This window comes from Pseudopodoces humilis, chromosome 4 (genome assembly GCF_049639895.1).
Source record: "Pseudopodoces humilis isolate 2021_Gansu_Grassland_sample_001 chromosome 4, ASM4963989v1, whole genome shotgun sequence".
Taxonomy (NCBI): domain Eukaryota; kingdom Metazoa; phylum Chordata; class Aves; order Passeriformes; family Paridae; genus Pseudopodoces; species Pseudopodoces humilis.
The window spans coordinates 49,626,603-49,646,607 of NC_142203.1; the positions used below are offsets into that span (position 1 = coordinate 49,626,603).

At 39.9% G+C, this 20,005-nt stretch overlaps 1 protein-coding gene across 1 annotated transcript; it reads right to left on the reverse strand.

Moving 5' to 3' along the window:
• Positions 1-5,157: 5,157 nt before the first annotated feature.
• LOC102110078 (monocarboxylate transporter 13-like) lies at positions 5,158-17,731 on the reverse strand. The gene is made up of 6 exons (XM_014252200.2): positions 17,605-17,731; positions 13,889-14,189; positions 12,039-12,161; positions 10,265-10,408; positions 8,338-9,144; positions 5,158-6,499 (listed from the first exon to the last, which is right to left on the reverse strand). Exons 2-6 carry the CDS (start codon positions 14,088-14,090, stop codon positions 6,294-6,296), a joined length of 1,482 nt encoding a protein of 493 aa, XP_014107675.2. The 5' UTR covers positions 14,091-14,189; positions 17,605-17,731; the 3' UTR covers positions 5,158-6,293.
• Between the last annotated feature and the right edge of the window lie 2,274 nt (positions 17,732-20,005).

Sequence of the window (20,005 nt, forward strand, 5' to 3'; positions counted from 1 at the left end):
CAAATTAACCCAGATTGACTCAAAAGGAATTTCAAAGGTGAGAGAGCTGCAGGGAAGTTTATGTAAATATCAATGTGTGTAAAACCATAAGTGGAATTATCACAGTCAAGTTCCCAAGAAACATGCCAGCCCTTGTGCACTCTGAAAATTTTGTAAAGTTCCTTATCAAATAATGTGTTTTCCTGAAGAAAAGCTTCACTTCTGGAAGCGGATGATAACTGAAGGACGCTGCTTGATCTTGTGGAATCAAAACACTAATAAAGAAAATTCATGTGATTTCTTCGTATAGCAAAACCTCAAGTGATGTGCAGGGTAAAATATCAACTGCTTGAATATTGTGTGTTCTGAATTAATCTCTTGTTAATAGTATAACAGGGAAAAAAATAACAACTTTGTCATGGATCTGTGGTGCCATCTGGAATGTAAATACAGAATGCTGCTATTGAAGAGTTGGGTGGATGAGGAGGTGAAACACCACATCCTGTTTCTGATCTCAAACTTTTTACAAAATCTTATTTCTCTGATGTAGTGCTGCTAACTCCATCAGTGTGAAGTTACTGAAATTGACGTGGATTGCAAAGGTGTTACCTTTTCAAAGACAACTTTTAAGGCAAGAGGATGCAAGAGAAGTGCTTTGGAGAAACGCCTAAGTAACACAGTTTTTTTCTGATAGCCAAACCTGTGGCAAATCCAGGACACTCTGATGAATCTTGGTGAAAGGTAGGAAGTGAATGCTTCTGGTGTAATAACAGGCCTGACCTTTGAAAAAGGATCACTCTTGGTTGGTTTTGGGCTGTTGAGATTGATTCCATCTTTCTAGGACAAGATCCTTGGATTTTTATTAATTTACTTCCTTTAATTAATTGATAATTATTTTTCTCTGACATTTGAGGCTTCCTACAGCACACAGAGCAAAATAACACAAATACCTTGACACCTGATTTAGTAAAGATTTTAGTTTTGTGTTTTATGGGAAATTCAGTGGAAATTCACAAGTATTTCACTGCTAAATCTACATTACCATTAAGACAGTACAATAAGAGAAAATAAGGAGTTCCATCCCTTTCAGTTTGTCCTGACGATCCTTGTCTCTCCATGGTTTGGGGACCTACTTTGATGGAGGTATTGTCTGGCTTCCAGGCTGAAGAGTTCCACTATAATCTGTATTTGAAGGTTTTTGAAAAGAAGATATTCCTCAACTTGCTCCTACTTTGACTGCAGGCCCATCCAGGGAGCAACATATCCTGTATACTGTCAAGCACCATAAATATATTCATCCTGAAAGCCTGATTCATGACAGAAACTTCCTCCTCAAGTAATTTCCCATTGAAGCTGTGGTCCTTACTGTCAGACCCATCTCCCTCTGCTCCATCTCTGAATCTTACAGTAAAGAAGTAATGGTAATCTTAATCCTGTAGAAACTGTGCCCAGAGGATGCCATGATTATAGTGGTGCTTTTGTTTCTCCACCACGTTTTTCTGAAGAAAAATGTTTGAACAACTTTCTGGCAGTTTTCCTTTGCTCCTACCTTTCCTTTGCTTCTGAGCCCAGGGGATTGTTCAGATTTGTAGGACTTTCTTCATGAGATGCAGGATGATCAACCATGGGTGAAAAAATTTTGGATGCAGTTGGGTGCTATCAAGGTGAGGTTATTACTTCCCTTGCATGTAATTTCAGGAGGCCACACGTGGATTCAAGAGAATGGCAGTGCTTTCTAAAGCCTCACAATCCTGTTCCCACCAGTAATTTGCTAACAGTTCTGGGGTGAGAAACTCCTTACAAATGGGCTACTGATTTAGGTCTCTGAGGCCATCTCTTGAAGTATAGTCAACACTGACTACTTTCTTAGAATTTGGATCAGAAGAGTCCTTTGCTCAGGGAGGTGGTAGAGTCACCATCCCTGAAGATGTTCTAGAAGCGTATGGACTTGGCACTGGGTGATGTGGTTTGTATTTAGAGGTGACAGTGGCAGTGCTGGGTGGATAGTTGGACTTGATGATCTCAAAGGTCTCTTCCAACTTTGATGATTCTATGAATCTAAATAATTTCTGTAGCAATAGTGCAGTGAAATTTAACTTGGAATATTTTACTTCAGCTGGAGCTGAAGTAAAAGCAGTTCCAAAATGAATACAAACACTCAGTACTTCAGCTCTGGATGTCAGGAGAGCAAACTTCAGGCTGCTCAGGGAACAAGTGAGTAAGGTACCCTGGGAAAATGTTTCCACAGGTGCTGGGGCGCATCAGTGCTGGTCACATTTTAAGCACCATCTTCTAAGGGCATAGAAGGAGGCAATTCCCAAATGTCAGAAGTCAAGCAGGTGAGGCAGAAGATGGCTTGGCTGAGCAGGAATCTTCTTTGGGAGGTAGAGAAAAAAAAGGGTGTTGGCTCAGCAGAAGCAAGGTCAGGTGATGTGACCATGCAGAGATGCTGCTCGCCACTGCAAGGAGAACATCTGTCATGCTGAAGATCCACTGCAGTTAAAACTGATCACAGTTGAGGGGGACAATAAAAAGAGCTTTTTCAAATACATTAATGGCAAAAGGCAGTGTAGAAATAACATGGTTCTGTTGCAGGATGAAGACTGTCACCTCACAAACAGGGATGTGGACAAGGCAGAGGTGTTTAATGCTTTCTTTGCCTCTACTTTCAACACCACTTTTGTACTAAGGGGACCCCACTGCCTGGAGCTGGAGAACCATGGCTATGAGAATGATCAGCTCCCAGATCATTGGGACTGAAACGTCCAGCACTCAGCTGAATAAACATCATATGATGGGTGAGCAACTGGCTGATGGATCAGGCCCAAAGGGTTACAGTGAATGGACTGGTGGCCTGCCACTATTGGGGTTCCACAGGACTCCAGCTTGGGGCTGGTGCTCTTCAAAATCTTCATAAATGACTTGGATGCAGGATTCAAATACTAGGTTTGCTGAAGCTGTTGACTTCTATGAAGACAGAGAGGCCCTGCAGGCCAACCTCGACAAATTGCAAGTGAAACAAATGAAGTTTAACAAGGGAAGGTGTCTGGACCTGAGATGAGACAACCCTGGATGTGTGTATAGACTGCAGAATGAGGCTGAAGGGCAGCACCTCAGGAAGGGACCTGGGGGTCCTGGTTTGTGGCAAGCTGAACTTGAGTGAGCAGGGCCCTGGCAGCCAGGAGGGCCACCCGTGTCCTGGGGACATCAGGCACAGCATCAGCCAGGCAAGGGAGGGGATTGTCCTGCTCTGCTCTGCACTGGGGCAGCCTCACCTCCGGTGCTGGGGGCAGTTCTGGGTGTCACAAAAAAATAAAGTTATTGCCTAAAGGAGGGCAGTGAGGATGATGGGGGGTCTGGAGAGGAAGCCATGTGAGCAGTGGCTGAGGCCACTTGGTCTGTTCACCCTGACGATGGGAGACTGTGGGGAGATCTCACTGTGGTCTTCAGCATCCTCATGAGGGGAAGAGTAGGGGCAGACACTGATCTCTTCTCTGAGACCAGTGACAGGACCAGAGGAAATGGCTTGAAGTCATGTCAGGGGACGTTTAGGCTGGCTATCAGGAAAAAGTTCATTGCCCGGAGGGTAACTGGGAACAGGCTCCTCAGGGAAGTGGTTAGAGCACCAAGCCTGACAAGAGTTTAAGAAGCATTCAGGCAACACTCTCAGGCATATGATGTGACTCTTGGGATGGTCAGATGTTGAACTTTGATGATCCTGATTTAGCCTTTCCAAGTCAGTATATCCCATGATTCTATGATTTGACTTCTTTTTGTGCCATTAAACAGATACATAGCAACAAGATGACAGTGTCCACATGACTAATGCTATTTAGTGTTTTTAGCAAAGAAAATAAAAGTATGATTTTTCATTTCTCACAAGATCTTGTTCAGTCTGGTGGGAACCAGGAGAAATCTCCAGCCTGAGCCCTGACAGAGCCAGTTCTGAACTCAGACTGGGCTGCTTAAGACTTCACCCAGTCAGGCCATGAAAGTCCCAAGGATGTCATCAGCCCAATCATGCTGGACCATATTCGTGCTGCTGGGCTGTCCTCATGGCTTCAGCCTGAATGCTTTGGGTTTCAGCTTTGCTGTTGCCTCACCCTCATGCCATGCACTGCTGTGAACAGCCCAGCTGCATCTCCTCTATTTCTCCTGCTGGTGCCATGGATGCTGTTTGGTGCTCCCAAAGCTGCTGCTTCCCCTGGCTGGACCAGCCCTGGTTCTGCAGCCTCTCAGTGATCCTATTGTGATCTCAGTCATCTTTGTCGACTTCTTTCCTATGCTTGCTGCTCCAAAGTGTATGCACAAGAGTGGAGCAGAGGGGAACAATCACTTCCCTTGACCTACTCATTGTGGCCGTGTTCTTCCAGCACAGCATGGCACTAAGTGCCTTCTTTACTGCCCATGTCAAACATCAGGACATGTCAAAATAAATTGGTGACAGGGCTTGTAAACAAAATATAGAATTTTAACGGAATGCCAGAGGTGGAAACTGCATCTATTAAACATTTTCCCATTCTTTCCACCTCCAGGAATATCACTTCTATTTTATAAAATGAAGAGTTATTTTAAGTAGTGGAACACTGCAGAAGACTGAAGAATAATACTCCTAGAAAAATCCAAATTTTTCAACTGGTATGTTTGAAAAGGATTTTGTCAGTTATTTCAGAGCCTTATTACAACACTTTGCAGACCCAAGTGTGTTCCAATATGTGTTCTTTAATCAAGCCCTCACAGGTGGTTGATTTATTAATGGTTCAGCTGTTTCCTCTAAGTTAAATTAAACTTTTGAAATACTTGTTCTTATGAGACAAGGAGGTTAATTATTTCAGATGAGAGATTTGTGTAAACTCAGCTTCACAGAGGAATTGTTTCAATAGTGAAAATTTCTGAAGTTTATCAGTAGGGCAGATAGGATATTCATAATAGCTTGAAGGCTTTAAAGTGCTATGTTTTTTTCCTTTCAATGTTTCATTCTAAATGTTATTCAGCCTTTTCTCCCTTAAATTCTGTCTTCCCCCGATACAGTAAAATTGCAAAAAACCTGTTGTTTGGATACAGGCTCCTTTTTATTCTTATAAATACAGTATTTAATCAAAGTATTTGCCTTAAGGTAATTGGAATGTGGGACTGAAGGGGACCTCAGGAAGTCATCTAGCCCATCCTACTGCTCTGAAGAGTATATTTAGATCCTTGCTCGTGTGTTACCTATTCTGTTACCTCTATCTTTTCATATTCTCCCCATAGTCTGCACTGTATCCTAACAGGCTACAATGAAACTTTTCCCCGTTACATAACTGCCTTTCTGTGAATTATATCAATGACCAGTTGACTTAACAAGGAAAGGAATTAATTATATTTTCTTTATCTCAGCCTATTATGAATTTGAAGACTGTTCTCATGCCCTGTAAAAATTTTTGTCTTCTAAACCAGGCAAACTTTATTTCTTATACTTTTTCCTTACACTGTTTTCTTAATATTTTCATTTACGGTCCACTTAATTCTTTGCAACTCATGTTCTTCTTCCAGTTAAAGCTTTTTGTTATCTCCTCTATGTTACCTTAATACAGAAAGACATTCACTATTCTTAATACAGAGTTCCATTTGGAATTCTTATTCAGTTTGAAGTCCACTGTAGCCTTAGGTCTTCTCCTAATATTCGTCAATCCTTTTCCATTTTGTGTAGGTATTTTCTGCTTTTTGTTTCTAGGACTGCATATGTCTCTACCATATTCTATTACTCATATAACTTTTACCTTTTACCAGGTTTATTTATTTATCTTATTCCAGCACTGCTCTGCAGAGTACCTGCAAACCCTTTAGCTCAAAACTGTATTCATTTACTTGTGCTTTGGGATCCAACTTGTTTACTGAAAATAGTGGGCACTGCTTCCCCAAGTAAACATTTGTGAGCGGATGCTTCTTCTTCTTTTTTCGTGATAGCTGCAGTTTGCATTTGGGGGTAGAGTTTCTATTTGCTGCACACATTCTTCATGGCAATTTAATTTAGACCATGGTATCCCTAGTTCATTTAGTGTTTTTCTTTTTTCTTTATTTTTTTTGGTCCCTGTGGGACTCTGAATATTTGCACAGTCAAAATGCAACTTCAATATCAAAATAATATGGTAATGGTTACTGCTGTAGTTTACATGTAAATCAATTACTTTCTCCCTTTGTTTCAAACATTCCTACCCAAAACTTATGTTCTTTTATAAATCCTAAAAATAGTGAGTTTGGCAAAAAAACTCTACTTCCATATGTCCTGAAATGCTGTCAGAGGTTTCATATAGTCACACCAGTACATTGTGCTCTCAGTACCTTCTGGTTTGATGTTTCAGGGTATGGAGGGAAGGGTAGGGTAATGTTAACTTTTCTGGCTTAGTTCTGATCTTGCTTCCTCTTTTTTTTCTCTGTTGGAGTAGATCTAAAATAATTAAAAATCCAGCTGATAGGACGAGAATGGCTCCTGCCATGTAGAAGCTTGCTCTGTAATCTCCAGCCATGTCCACAATCAGACCTGGAGAGAAACAAATGACAGGAATGTGATTGATAGAAAACAGACTAATGTGAATTAGCTCAGCAGTATGAATATATTCTCTTAAAAAGGCAGTGAGCTGGCTACATATTTGTCTTGCAGACTTCTACATCATGAGCACATGGAAATCACCCCACTATAGCACTATTCAGTTTGAAACACAATTCACATCTCATTGCTTTTTATACGTGAATTGCTAGGGAAACAATATATTATACAGTTTGAAGTGCTTTCCAACCTAAAGTGTGGCAGACAATGTGGGTACTGGCAGAAAAAAAAGACAGACCGTGCAGCTATGTATGTGAGTAGCTCCATGTTGTGTGGTGTAGCTATCACTAGTTGCTGTAATTTGGACCATAACTACAGCACAAGTGAGTTTAGAGAAGGAAAGGAGATTCATCTGCTGGAAGCAAAGTTGAAGAATTTGTCTGGTGTGCTACGGGTTTCCAGTTCATCATTTTGCAAAGAGTCACAGATGTTAACAAAAAGACCTTGGTTTTCAGGGAGCTTTAAGCCAACCAAAATACGTAATGCTATTGTGTATCATTGTGTATAATACTGAAAAATCTCTAGTACAGTAGTAGCACTGCAGCAGTGTGTCAGCTGCCCTATGGGTATGATGACACATTCCTTTGTGGGCTGATGAAGGTTGCTTGCTTGTGGGAAGATTGTCCATGTTTACGGTACTCCGTAGCCCACATTCTAAATTAAGAGCAGCCCTATTTAGGCATAGGAACCATGAACTCAAATATTTTAGATTTTATGCTCAAAGGAGAAGAGGAGAGCTTCAGAGGCACTTAGGGTTCCCTGCTCTTCCATACCTTCTTTGTAGTTTACTAAATATACAAAAAGGGGCCGCACTGATTCCCAGATAATCAGTACTAATGACCAGCCACTATGAACTGTATTTTATTCAGATCTTTTTAACACATTTTTGATACTGTTCTGTCTCAAACCCTCTACAAATCTTCCTGCTTCCTGTATTTTCAAAAGTGAATTAAAATGTTCCCGTATTCAGTCTGACTCATTTGCAACCCATTAGCAATGTCATTACCACAAAAGTCACTTGTAGTGCGTGAACAATGGTCTTTGGATGAGAACTCCAATCTGCACTGTACAGGTCACGCTGGTCAATTTTTTTTTGCTATATCACTTTTTAAAGTTTCCACAGCTTGCATTTAATTTGTCTTGCATTTTTTCAAGATTACTATATCTTGTTTCCAGCCCATAAATCCATGTGCTGTCTCATTGTCTGCTCTCTCTTCCCACTGTTCTTATGTGGTGCCTTCCCTATTTATTATACTAGTTGGCTCAAATGCTGTCTAAAACCAGCAGGCATTTCTCTGAATATTTCCTTGAGGTTTGCATAGCCTACTGTTTCAGGCTGTTCAATTTGAACTTCTGTAAAAACCCTCCCAACAATACCAGCATTTGTGCAACATCACTAGTCTCAAATTTCAGTTTCTTCTCTGAAAGTGTGTGTCTGCTGCTTGTCCCAAAGGCACACTTTCTTAGCAAGATAGTTGGAGGCCATCAAGTGGCATTATGTGGGATTCAGGAAGCAGGACCACCACCTGGACTCTGCCTTTCATCCCTCCTTTCTTGTTGAAAAGGCATCTCTAAAATCACACAGAAGAGAAGGAGCAAGGTATTTTGAAGAAGATTTAAACTGACTATTTGTTTTTATGTACTTCTTGGCTCAGATACTCCTGAGCTAAAAAGGGGGGAAATTTGAGTGCAGATCCAGATCTTTTCAGTTTGGATTACCATTCCCCTTTCTTCTTGTAAACTGTATTTGGCAGTGAGTTGCCTTAACTTACCTGCAAGAGGAGGCCCCACAAAACCTCCAGTACTTCGAATGAGCATGAAAAGCCCTAGAGCGCTGTCAAATTCTGGCATGCCAACAACATCTGCCAGCACTGTAATGTGAATGGCAACTGTTGTACCAAAGAAGAATCCGTAGAAGCCAGTGAATATTGCCAAGGAAAGGTAATTGTTAGCCAGTGGCAACAGCATCAGGGAAGTACTGATCAATGTAATCGTCATCGCCAACAAATGAATGGTTTTGGTAACATGGAGGTTGGCATACCAGCCACACAGCAATCTGCCTCCAAAGTCCACCATAGCCAAAATGGATAGGAGGGATGCAGTCCATGATTCGTCTATTCCCAGGCTATAGCTAAGTGGAACTAAAAATAACGGAGGAACAAAAAAGCTCATAGCAGCTAATATACCAAAAATGGCATAAAGTACAAATTCTGGTCGCTTCACAAGCATCCAGTTTAAGGTTTTGTGCATGGTGGGAGACTTATCTTCATTGTCTCTCCCAGATGCACCATTGCCAGGTGGTGTTTCAGTTCCATAATGGCTGGCCTCAAGGAGGCAGCTGCTTTCCAGGGGTCGCATCAGTACTCCACAAACACAAATATTCAGTTGGATGCCACCTATGATCAAGAGTGCACCTTTCCATCCATATTGACTAATCAACCACTGGAAAAATGGCCCAAACACAAATGCAAAGGCACATTCTCCAGCACTGGCAATAGCATTGGCCAAAGCCCTTTTCTTGGAGAAATAGTGGCTAACAATGCTAATGGCTGGTGTCCACGAAAAAGAAATGCCGAGACCTGAAAAACACCAATAGAAATTGCACTGGTTAGACACCATTGAGGTATTTTGTGAAGGTAGAAATTAAAGCAGTCAGTGCTTCTACATTTGCAAAGTTAAAATGTGTTAGAAGGAAAACATTTTTGCCTAGAAGAAGCATGAGCACTCTTATCCTGGAGTAGGGTATATTAGTGACATTATATTCTGTAAGCTGTATGTATTCAAGAAAAAAGGCAGAACATGAAGTATATGCATTATTACATTTTTACTTTAAACAAAAGCAAAAACAAGTTGGTTTCACAGCTTCATCTGTGCGTAAGAAATCACATGGTCATGGGATTAAAGCTAGACAGATCTCAGTTCTTCTGCTGTCTGCATGAAGGCTGGTACTAGGTCAGACCAGCAGGTTCAGCTGAGCTGTGTTCAGGGTAGACTGTAAGGGAGGACAAGAAGGAAGCTGGTGTATTGCCTCTATTTGCTCTGCATTTTCTTGCTCGACTGCTTAAGAGTAAAATTAAAACTTGGTCTAACTTTGAGTTACTTTGATGGCTCCCTGGACTCTGGCAGCCCAGGACTGCCAAAGGGCTCAAATTCCAGACATTTTCTCAGGCATCCAGTGCGGAATTCAGAATGGTTTATTTTATTCCCTGCTAGTTTTGCTTCCTGTTCCAGGAAAATCTGCTAGCTGTTGGAGACAATTTTCTGGCCTCGTTTTTCCTGGAGTAAAGGAAAGGATTGGAATAAAATGGAAGCCTGGGACTCGGTTCAAAACATAAGTTGATAGAAAGTATAGAATTTGGGATCTCCATGTTTTCTTTAATTTAGCATCCTTTATGAAGATTTTTTAAACTTTCACAAAGTTCTTATCTCTGAATGGAAAAGAAAACACTTAATTTTCTGCTTGCATATAATTTGCAGGGGTAAATTACTGGCATCTAATAGTTGTCTTCTTTGTTGTTGCAGGTTTCCTGCACAAATTCATATTTCCAGAGTGGGACAGGAGAGAAATCACGTTTGAAGAGTATTGCTTGTTCTGGCTGCTCATAAAGTCAAAATAGATACCAGATTTTAAAACTCCTACCACTAGCACCCTCAAATAAGTTGCTGGTGGAAGAAAGCCATAAAGCCATAAATTCATACCCTGTAGGAAGCCAGTTGTTGCATACATCCAGACCATGTTGAGTCCAAAAAATCCCAATGCCATTCCTGAGAAAGCCAGAAGTCCTCCAGTGATCACAACTGTCCGATGGGTATATTGTACACACAGTGAACTGGCAACAGGGGCTGGATCAGCATAAAAATTGGAGAAAGAAAAATACATTAGGAACATTAATCTGATCAACATGTCCAGATAAATAAAACATTTTGAGGAGGACTCCCTTTACAATGCTTGACACAAACAGCCTTTATTCTACTGGATGGGGTAGGAGGTCAGTCAAAATTTCAAAATTGTGTCCTTGCTGATAGAGAAATTACTTTCCCTGGGGCACAGATTTGAAAATATATTCAACATATGTGGACCTTTTTTAAAGGGAAAGAGCATTTTAGCCTTCCTTGTAGTATGACAGTTCTACTGATTTTCATGTAAGGATAAAAGTACCAACATGACAGAACCTCATGGACTGCTTTAGTAGAAAGTAAAACTTCAGCCACAGAATCTATAGGTTCACCTATAAAAACTGTACTGCTGAGAATGTATTATTGATATGGCTGGCACGAAAACTTTCTAGAGAAAACTAAGTTTTGTTTTCTAGAATTTTGAAAAAAAAACAACCCTTAATGGAATTTTAAAGGTTTTCAAAGGACCAAAAACTAGGGTTTATTTTGTGGTAATACTTTTTACAGAAAATTGTCAGTTCATTTTTTAAATCTTCATTTAGTGGTACAGTTTCTCTCAACAGAGTGCAGAGGCTCTTCAACATAAGGGAAAGGAGTAGGTGGTACAGATCTGATGGTGCAGCAGCTGCTTTGGTCTCTAGTCACTCTCTGGAAACACCTGAAATGTCAGGGATATCTTTTCTTAATTAAGGATCAGTTTTACTGCCTGGCTGTTCTTTCCATCAGCATCGCAGAGTCCGGGTTAAGGCCGTAGGATTTCTTTAAATAGCCATGGCCACTAGGGGGTTCTCAAGTACCACCTGGCAGGAACCAGCTCCCAATATCTGTAAAACATCCTAGGGAGTTCGTGCATAAAACTCAGTTTGGTTAACGGGGACCATGCTTCTAAACTGAAATAAGTAGGAAGACAATGATTAAGAGAGAGCAGCCAGCAAGGAAGGTTTTATAATAGTTTGTAGGGGCAGGTTGTTGTACATTCACCTGGGTTAAGATCAGAATTAAGAGAATTTGCTAGCTAGGATGAGTGAAATAAACCTGACAGAATACTAGTTGTTGCAAAATCTGCAGGATGTACGCTGTCTGACAGCAGAAAGATGTGTCAGTAGTTATACAAACCTCAAATGTCTCATCAGCTTTTACAGCAAAAATCTGATCATTTTATAATCATGTAAAAAGGGTACTGAAATTCAGTCATTCTCTTAAGATGTAGTTGATGGGACATGATAAGGTATATACAGCTGGTGAATCATACAATATGATAAAAAAAGAAGAAGAGAAAAATAGATACAGGATAACATCCATGAAAGTTCTTGAAGACAAGAAAAAGGTCTGCAGCTGGAGAAGAAATATTACCAAAACTCAATTTTTAAATAGTAAGTAAGGAGAATAAACAGGCAGCAATTAAACATGGGGTAGCAAGAGAAAGAAAGAAGCTAGCCACAGAACTGGAAATGGGTAAAATAGCTTGACTCCAGAGTCTGAAACAGTAAAGGCAACACACAGAAAATGTACAAGCAATGGAAAGGATGACAACCAGAGTGCAAAGAGAAGGGTGTTGGGAGGTGTACATCAGTACCCGAGAGAAGGCTGGTGAAGGTGATGGGGAGAATCCTTGCTGTGGTAAACTGAACAGCCTGTTGCAAGTGCAGACCTTGGGAGTGGAAACACATGCTCTCCTTCGACACAGGAAACAGACCTGCTGTTGAAAGGATCCAAATAGTAAAAAAATAATAATTCAGTGATCATCCTTCATACTGAGCCAAGTGACACTCAAGGTTTCCCAGAGATACACAGTAAGAAAGACTAAGCCAGGCTAGGAAACATGGCCAAAGAACTGGAAGCTCAGGTGATTTTCATCAGGAAGTCTTGTGGTCCCTATAAATGAAGTAAAGGCAGAAAAAGATGAGGACAATTATGTATTGACCTGAGACATTTATAAACTGCTATACAGAGGGGGTTTGGAATAGTTGACCACCAAGCTTTTTTCACTGAAAGAGGATTATTTTCAAAGGATTTCAAAGGACAAAGACCAATTTCTGCTGAAAATTATAGCTGCCTTCCTTGAAGTAGGCTGGCCTCACACTAGGCAAATATATTTTTGCTGGTTTATACTTGGTATTATCGTGTCATATGCCCTATTCCTTGGTGCATTCCTATACAATGTAACTATATACTATAACAAAACAAAACCTAACTAAAACAGGACTGTTTTTCCCTCCTTTGCTGGCTTTTTCTTCTCATGAAGTTCAAATGCCTGAATTACGAAATAGTATCACAGTATGTCAGTGATATGTCTAATATGTAAACCAAATCGATAACTACCATTTATTAATTTCTGTGGTCTGTGAAGCAGGTTTTTCAATTTTTTTTTTCCAGTTAATTATATCTGTTGCTGCAAAGCAGGCATCAAGGACAGCAGTTTATGGAACTGATAAAATCTTTTCAACTCATTACTTATTTTATCTTTTTACTTTGACTTTGGGTTACTCTCCTTTCCCTCTGAATACATATTTCAAAGAAAGAACAGTTGCTCTTGATGTTTGGAAACACTGCAGTTCCGAGCAATAATACTGATAGGTGTGGACTGAGTAGGATGCATGTAATTATACGATGCAATGTCTATGCAATGAAGAGCCTTCAGAAATAAAATTATGATAGCATTTATTATGAAAGAAGATTTACCTATTGCAACCATACACCTCTATGAGAATATGCAGAGCAAACTTAACAAATTCTGTACAGTTCAAGCCTGCACATGTTTGGAATCCTCACATCATGTGAAAGATGATGCCATTTACAAAGGCACTAAGGACTCTCTGAACAACCAAGCTGAGTCAAACACAGTATGTTTCACATTTTTCCTGCTTTCATTTTGATGTGATGTGGTATTTGACCTGTTCCCATAGCTCACTTTGAGCCTGGTATTTGACTTGGATAGTTTACTGTCTCTTCCCCTACTCTCTGCTTTGTGTGCTCATGTCTTTATTGAGCTCGAGTCTTCTGGTAGATCAATAACCTGGAGTCATACTAAGAAAAAGTGACAGTCACTCTGAGATCAGTGAACTTGCACAAGCTGGTTTAAGAGCTTGATTCAACAAGCTCTGTGGCTATCAGAATTACCTCTAATGAGTTTAACTCAAAGCCTGTAGCAAAACTTAATCATGAGTTTAGGTACATGATGTTTTTTTCAGGCAATCAAACTCCTGTGTCTATAGAGTTTTGTTATTAACCCATTCCATATCTGAGGCAGCAAATGCCAATTTTCTGAAAATTTTCTGTATTTTCTGTAGAAACAGAAGAAGGAAGTATAAGCCTTATATGTTTCTGGGTTTGGTTTTTTTTAAGGAAGATTTCCAAACTTACTATAGTAGTTGCTATTGGTAGTTAATATTAAAATAAAATGATAAGAGGAGTACTAGTACCTACCTCCTAAATGAAAGATGGCAATAGTTACTGATGTGATCCAGGAAGTGGTGCTTGCAAGTTCATCAAAGTGCTGCTGGATTTCAACAAAGAACAGACCAAAAGTCTTGAGGACAGCAACAGTGAGGCCCATCACCATGAAGGCTGACACTACCACAACCCATCCATAGCCACCATCTGGTGGATTGCTGTCCTTAGCCTGCATCTTTTCTAATTCTTAGATCTTCTCTGGGTTTGGGTTGTTTTTTCTTTTCTTTTTTTTTTTCTGGAGTGGTAGTGATGGTGATGAGGTTTTTTAACAGATCTGCAAATTGGTAGAAGGCCCATTGTTAAAGAAATTAATTAAAATATTCTATGAATGGCTTACAGAAGTAATTACCAAGTTAAAATACAACATTCATTACAGTGGTTTGACTGAAAATATTACCTGGGGAACAGATGCCCCAAGAGACAGAAGACTGAATAAAAAAATAAAAATAAAAATTCAAGTACAAGGTTAAGAAAACAAAAAAAAAAACATGCAGATGTGAACAAAGAAGAGAAGACAATGGGAAAATAATCAGACATGAAGATTTTCAAAGACAGAAGAATTTTAGTGTCCCCAACATTTTAGCATTTATAAATATTGTTTTTGCAACGCCAAGCATTTTTGCCAAAATTATGCACAATTATCCGTCCTTGCAAAGATACATTCATAGGCAAGAAGATCTTATTAAACACAAAGTTGAAAAAGCATATTTCCCCTTTAAAGTTTTGTGATAAACATGCAGTAATCACACAGTGCATGGAGGACACGGGATCTGGCTGGAGGGAGAGAAACATTCATACATTTTTCTGGTTTCTTCATGGACACTAAATTCTGAGTAGGGGTATTGTACAAGATGCAGAAGACCAAAAAAGACCTATCTCAGGAGCAGAATGGGAACTTGAGATAGTTGAAGACGTACCATACTTAAAATTATCTACTCTGTGTGCAGCTGGAAAAAATGAGCTGTATGAGGGAATCCATACCACTTGAAATTATCCAGTACAAAGAAGTAGTCACTACTCCTCTGATTTGCTCCATTGAGGTACATGATCTCAGAAGGATCTGAATCATTGCAGCAGAGTGGTGAAAAGAAGCCATCAGAGCCTTCTAGGGATCAGAAGCAAAATCATTCTACTGCCATGTGTCCAGACTGACATTGCACTGAACACATTTGCACATCTTAAAAAATCTTAGAACAGCCATAAGGAATGGAGAGACTGCCTTGTGTTGAGGCCTGTATGAAAGAATCAGGTTTTCATTCCCACAGTTTCTGGGTGACCTTAAGCAAGTTGTTAGATCTTGCTGTGCCTGTTTTCTCAGTTGTCAAATGCAGCTAATACTTTCAAAGGTCATAAATTTTGTGAAGTTGGAAGCATTAATACTTGTATTAGTGCTCAGTTTACTGTAAGAAAATACAGAAATTATATCAAGCTGTAGCCATGTCTTCTGACAATGTTCAGAGTAGCATAGTCCTAATTTTGCTTGAGGCCTGGAAGAACATAAAAAGGACACAACACTCAAGCTAAATGAGCCTGCCTAGGCAGAGTGGTACTGATATTTCTGCATTCTACATGGACGTGTCCGGGCAAGGGATTATGATTTGTGCCACAAGACAGATAGAAGAAATCCTGCTACTTACCAGGCAACACAGAGACTAAAACAGGCATGATAAAATCTGCATGACACCACCCAGCACCCTTCACTTTCATTAGGCAAATTCTTTCCCAGGAGGAGTATAAATTGGGCCGTACTGCTCACAAAACTTAAATGAACAGTGTGTTTCCTTACGACAAGTACATCTTTTATGTCATAGCTCAGAATTCAGCCTTCAGTTCCTATTAATGATCACATGTTACATGTAACTCCAAAATTAAATTACTATTTGTGTTGCATTATTAATTAATGAGGTAGTTATTTTCCATCAGCCCTATGGATTTGAAAGCAGTGAAGCTACATACTGTAGGGAATTGTTGGAATGCCTGAAGAGGGTAGAAGAAAGTATAGATATTACAATAAGGGAACATGTTTCTGACACCACGCTTTGTTCCTCCTTCGCTTTCAAGACAGTTTTTAGTAAGATGATGTAATTGCAAACACCCTAAGCTGGAAAAAACTACATAGTATCTCCTTTAGCTCTCAGCTATTGAGCTATTGAGCTATGACAAACAGTAAGGTACTAATATCTCCATTTCCTCACTTTGTCCCTGGAGCTAACCTTCTAAATAAAAAGGAGAAAAAACATGTAGGGAAACTGCTCCTTCTTTTGTGCCTGACCATACACAAGATCCCTTAAAAATGTAAAGCTGTGCCTGGAAGCATAAGCATTCTATCTAGCATCCCACTGACTCCTACCTCCAAGATTTCTCATGGCAGCTGGAACAGATGTCCTGTGAGACAGGGACTTAAATCTGGAAAGCCTGTTCTTGGTGTGTGCGTCAGCAAGAGCAGACAGCTCTGTTAGTGGTGTTATGCTCATGGCAAATTTTGCCAGCAAGAACATGCAGGCAAGAGTGCAACCTTTATCTTTGCACCTGGATAACTACAAAGGCACTTTCTGAGGCACCAGGGCTGTTCCTTTATTCATGCTCTACAAGTTCTCCAAGCTATTTCTGCTTTGATTCATGCCATTGATTAAAAAAGCTTATCAGACAATAATAAAAATAAATTATAAAATGCTTATCTCATTGCTTGCATTTTAGGGTGCCATATAAACTTGTGAAGACGGATACTTGTTCTACTTGGTTATCTTGTGCTCCATGTTCTAATTTACTTTTCACACAAGTGTAAATGAGTTGAATACATTTGCTGCACATTGCAAAACAACTTGGTGGTGGAATCAAGAAAAAACTGTTGTTAGTATGAATCCTAAACTTCTTTTTTTCATGCAAGTCATACTTAACACTCCTCAAATAAGTGTATTCACTCTCTCTGAATGGAGGCTGAGTGGGCTTCTTGTGAGATGGTGATACTTTACAGATATAGGTTGCCCAAGACGATGAAAAAGAGAAAGTTTTAAGTTTTTCCACACTTAGATAAAGAAATACAATTTGGTAATGGGTGTTTGGTTTGAGTTTCCAGTACAAATATTGTACTATTACCTTGGATTTGGATTTATCAAAAAAAAAGAGAAAAGGAAGAAAAACATACTTAATATACATAGACACAAAACTACTTTTACCAAAGGCTGATACCTTGAAAGAGGAACTATGTAAAACTAAATACAAAATACATCTCTAATAAATTAACAACAGATTAAATAATATAGTCTTGTTTTATTGGTTGTATTAGAAGAAAGATGGAAAGAAACAAGGAAATCAATTGTAATTTATGCTGAAATTTCCTCCACACATGTTCCTTGGTACACAGGCAAGGAACAGGCACTATGTTTCTCACATTCAGATACTTTATTATTTTCATCTAGAACTTGGACTGGCTCTGCTAATGCTCACCTGTCACTAGAGCTTCAACTACAATAGAGTCATACTAGTTCCTGCTCCTCAAACACAAATTCAGGAGGAATTCTTCATTAATTTTTCCTTTCTAACTTTGTAACATTTTAGAAGGAGTCACTCTAATGAGTATGATCTATAGCAGTTTATTGGCAAAGTGCATTAGGATGGAAAAGAGGGGCTGGATGCTCTGAGCAACCAGTTAGAAGTAACAAAAGTCAAGTATAGCATCAAGAAATTACCTTATTCAGATAGCCAGGGCTAGTATGGGATATGAAGTTCTTCCTTCACCTTCCAGTTGTATGTAAGTTCTTGAGTAGTGCTGCAAACCAGCAGGTCATCTTTCTCATCTGAACTGCCATCTGGTTAGTGGAACAGATCAATTTGTTTCTTTCGGGACGCATAAGCATCGGGTTTTATAAGAATCCCCTCCTCCCCTCCTCAAAAGTCATTTGACTCCACCTATACTCAGAAAAACAAAGTTCTGTCCTGACTAGAGATCAGAGAAACAAAATCAGGAATGGGTGGAGGAAACTTAGAGGAGGAATGCAGATTTTGTTATTTATCTGCACTGTACTTGTACTAGCCTTGGACTATTGTCCATGTTTTCTACTGAACTTAACTATTGGACCAACCAGAAAGTTGAGATGTGTCAGCTGACATCAAACTCCCCTGTGTTCTGGGGCATTTACTGCAAGTGTTTATTCAAATTTGAAATTCATCTGTGGCTTCATCTATGGTTGTGCTGTTGGGCAGATGTTGGCTATAGCGAGCATCACGTAGCCTGCAGCAACTACAGAAGTTACAGGAAGCTTGAATGTGCTCTCCTGAGCATGATACATGCATATTTGAACCTTTTATCACACCAGAGCCGTCCTTTTACTTGTGCGGTTTAAGAGCCCACGGTTAAATACTGCTGGTCCTCATAAAACTTTTCTCTCCCAGCTCTTACTGCTAGTTTATTGTAACTTATTCCCTTTCCTTCCAATTTGCCTTGGACTGAGGTTGTGGTGGCTATACTGCCATTGTAATTGTTGCGGGGGGCAGGGTGAGTTGCAGTGCCTTGTTGCTTTTTGTAATATTTTTATTTACATGTTTGTAAAATAGTTACTTGTCATTCTCTATTAGGAACGGCGAGGCAGTACAACACAGATCCTCTTGTGAGCTGAACAGGAGAGCAAGGTTTATTACCTCAGATCTTTTTTATAGACTGATACATGAAAGTACAGAAAGGTAAAACTCTTATTGGTTAGTAAACTAACACATCACCATCATTGGTCAGTGGTGTACACCACCCCTTGACCTTCTCTTGCAAGAAAACAAGAAACTGACAAACAGCACCTGCAATGCTGTTTTCCATCTCTGAGGATTGTTTTGATTCCTCCTTATGATTTCCCAGGCCGCTTTCTCAAGCGAGTCTGAGAAAGTCATGTGGCCTGCTATTTCACAGGCAGTGTTTGTGCTCGCGTTTAGCATCCATACTTACTGCATGACTTGATCAGTAATCTGTGTAGCTTGTGTGTGCGATGGGGAAATATAAATATGCAGCTGACCTGCATAACTTAGAAACAGATATGTTTCATATTTTTGGCATATTTGAATGAGAAGCCAGCAAGTTTTGTGAGATGACATTCTAATTTTCTTTTGCTGGGAAAATTCTCTAGAGCTATGTTTTAGGGCTGGAAAAGACAAAATCATGGCAAAGGGGGTAGTTTTTGAAGTGGAATTAGTGTGCAGTCTTGATAGAAAAGTTGCTGCCACTCCTACTTCACCTTCCTGCTACCACATGGGTTTTCATGCAGGGTACTAGACTGGTGAACTGACCCTGCTGGTCGCTACATTGTGGCAGTTTCTCAATTTGGAGAAATTAACTGTGTGCTTTTACAATGCAGAAGGCAGAAAAAAAGTACCCAGGAACGAAACTCGGCAGATGAGACTGCGTAATCCAAAGGACAAATTAAGGTGGTGGTTGTATACAATTAGTGTCTTCACAAGCCCTGAGCCCCCCAAATTCTGATCTGGCATCACGACAATGCCAGACACAGGGCTGTGACTGACTGGACTGTAGTTCCCCTGGTGTTCCTTACTGCTCCTCTAAAAACAGTAGTTATGCTTCCCATTTGCCAGTCATTGACAGCTTCACCAGAGTGCCACAACTTCTCAAATGTGCTATCATGGCTCAGCCACTTCCTCTGCCCATTCCCTCAGAACCCATGGCTCATCCAGATGAGCCTCCTGGTATTGCTGCCTGACTTCCTCATTGTTGGGATGCTTAGAATAGGTGGCCCTCAAATATTATATTACAGTCATGGGAGTTCTAACCTATAGACAAAATAACAAATTCTGGAATTTTTCACTGGTCAGTCTATCAGATTATTTTTAACATTATATCCACTGAAATTTCTGGGGATTATGCACAAAGGAATATTGTCATGGCCTGTCATGACTGTCTGAAAACCAGAATGGTCTTAGCAGGACTACATTGAATGTTCATTTTCTACAGTTCTTCCTACTAAATACATTTAGTCTTTATGCATACAATTTAGTTTGGGTTATCCAGAACTACTATTATGCATTAATACCAAAGTAGATTTTGCTCATCTGATCAGGCTAAAATATTTTCACAATTTTCTGTCAACATAC

Excerpts from the sequence above, each read along its gene's own strand:
- LOC102110078 (XM_014252200.2), bottom strand. The coding sequence starts at position 14,090 with ATGCAGGCTAAGGACAGCAATCCACCAGATGGTGGCTATGGATGGGTT. Across the intron at positions 10,409-12,038 it reads CTTCACCAGCCTTCTCTCGG|CCCCTGTTGCCAGTTCACTG; the intron begins GTACTGATGTAC and ends ATGCTGATCCAG. Across the intron at positions 6,500-8,337 it reads TGTGGGGCCTCCTCTTGCAG|GTCTGATTGTGGACATGGCT; the intron begins GTAAGTTAAGGC and ends GTTTCTCTCCAG.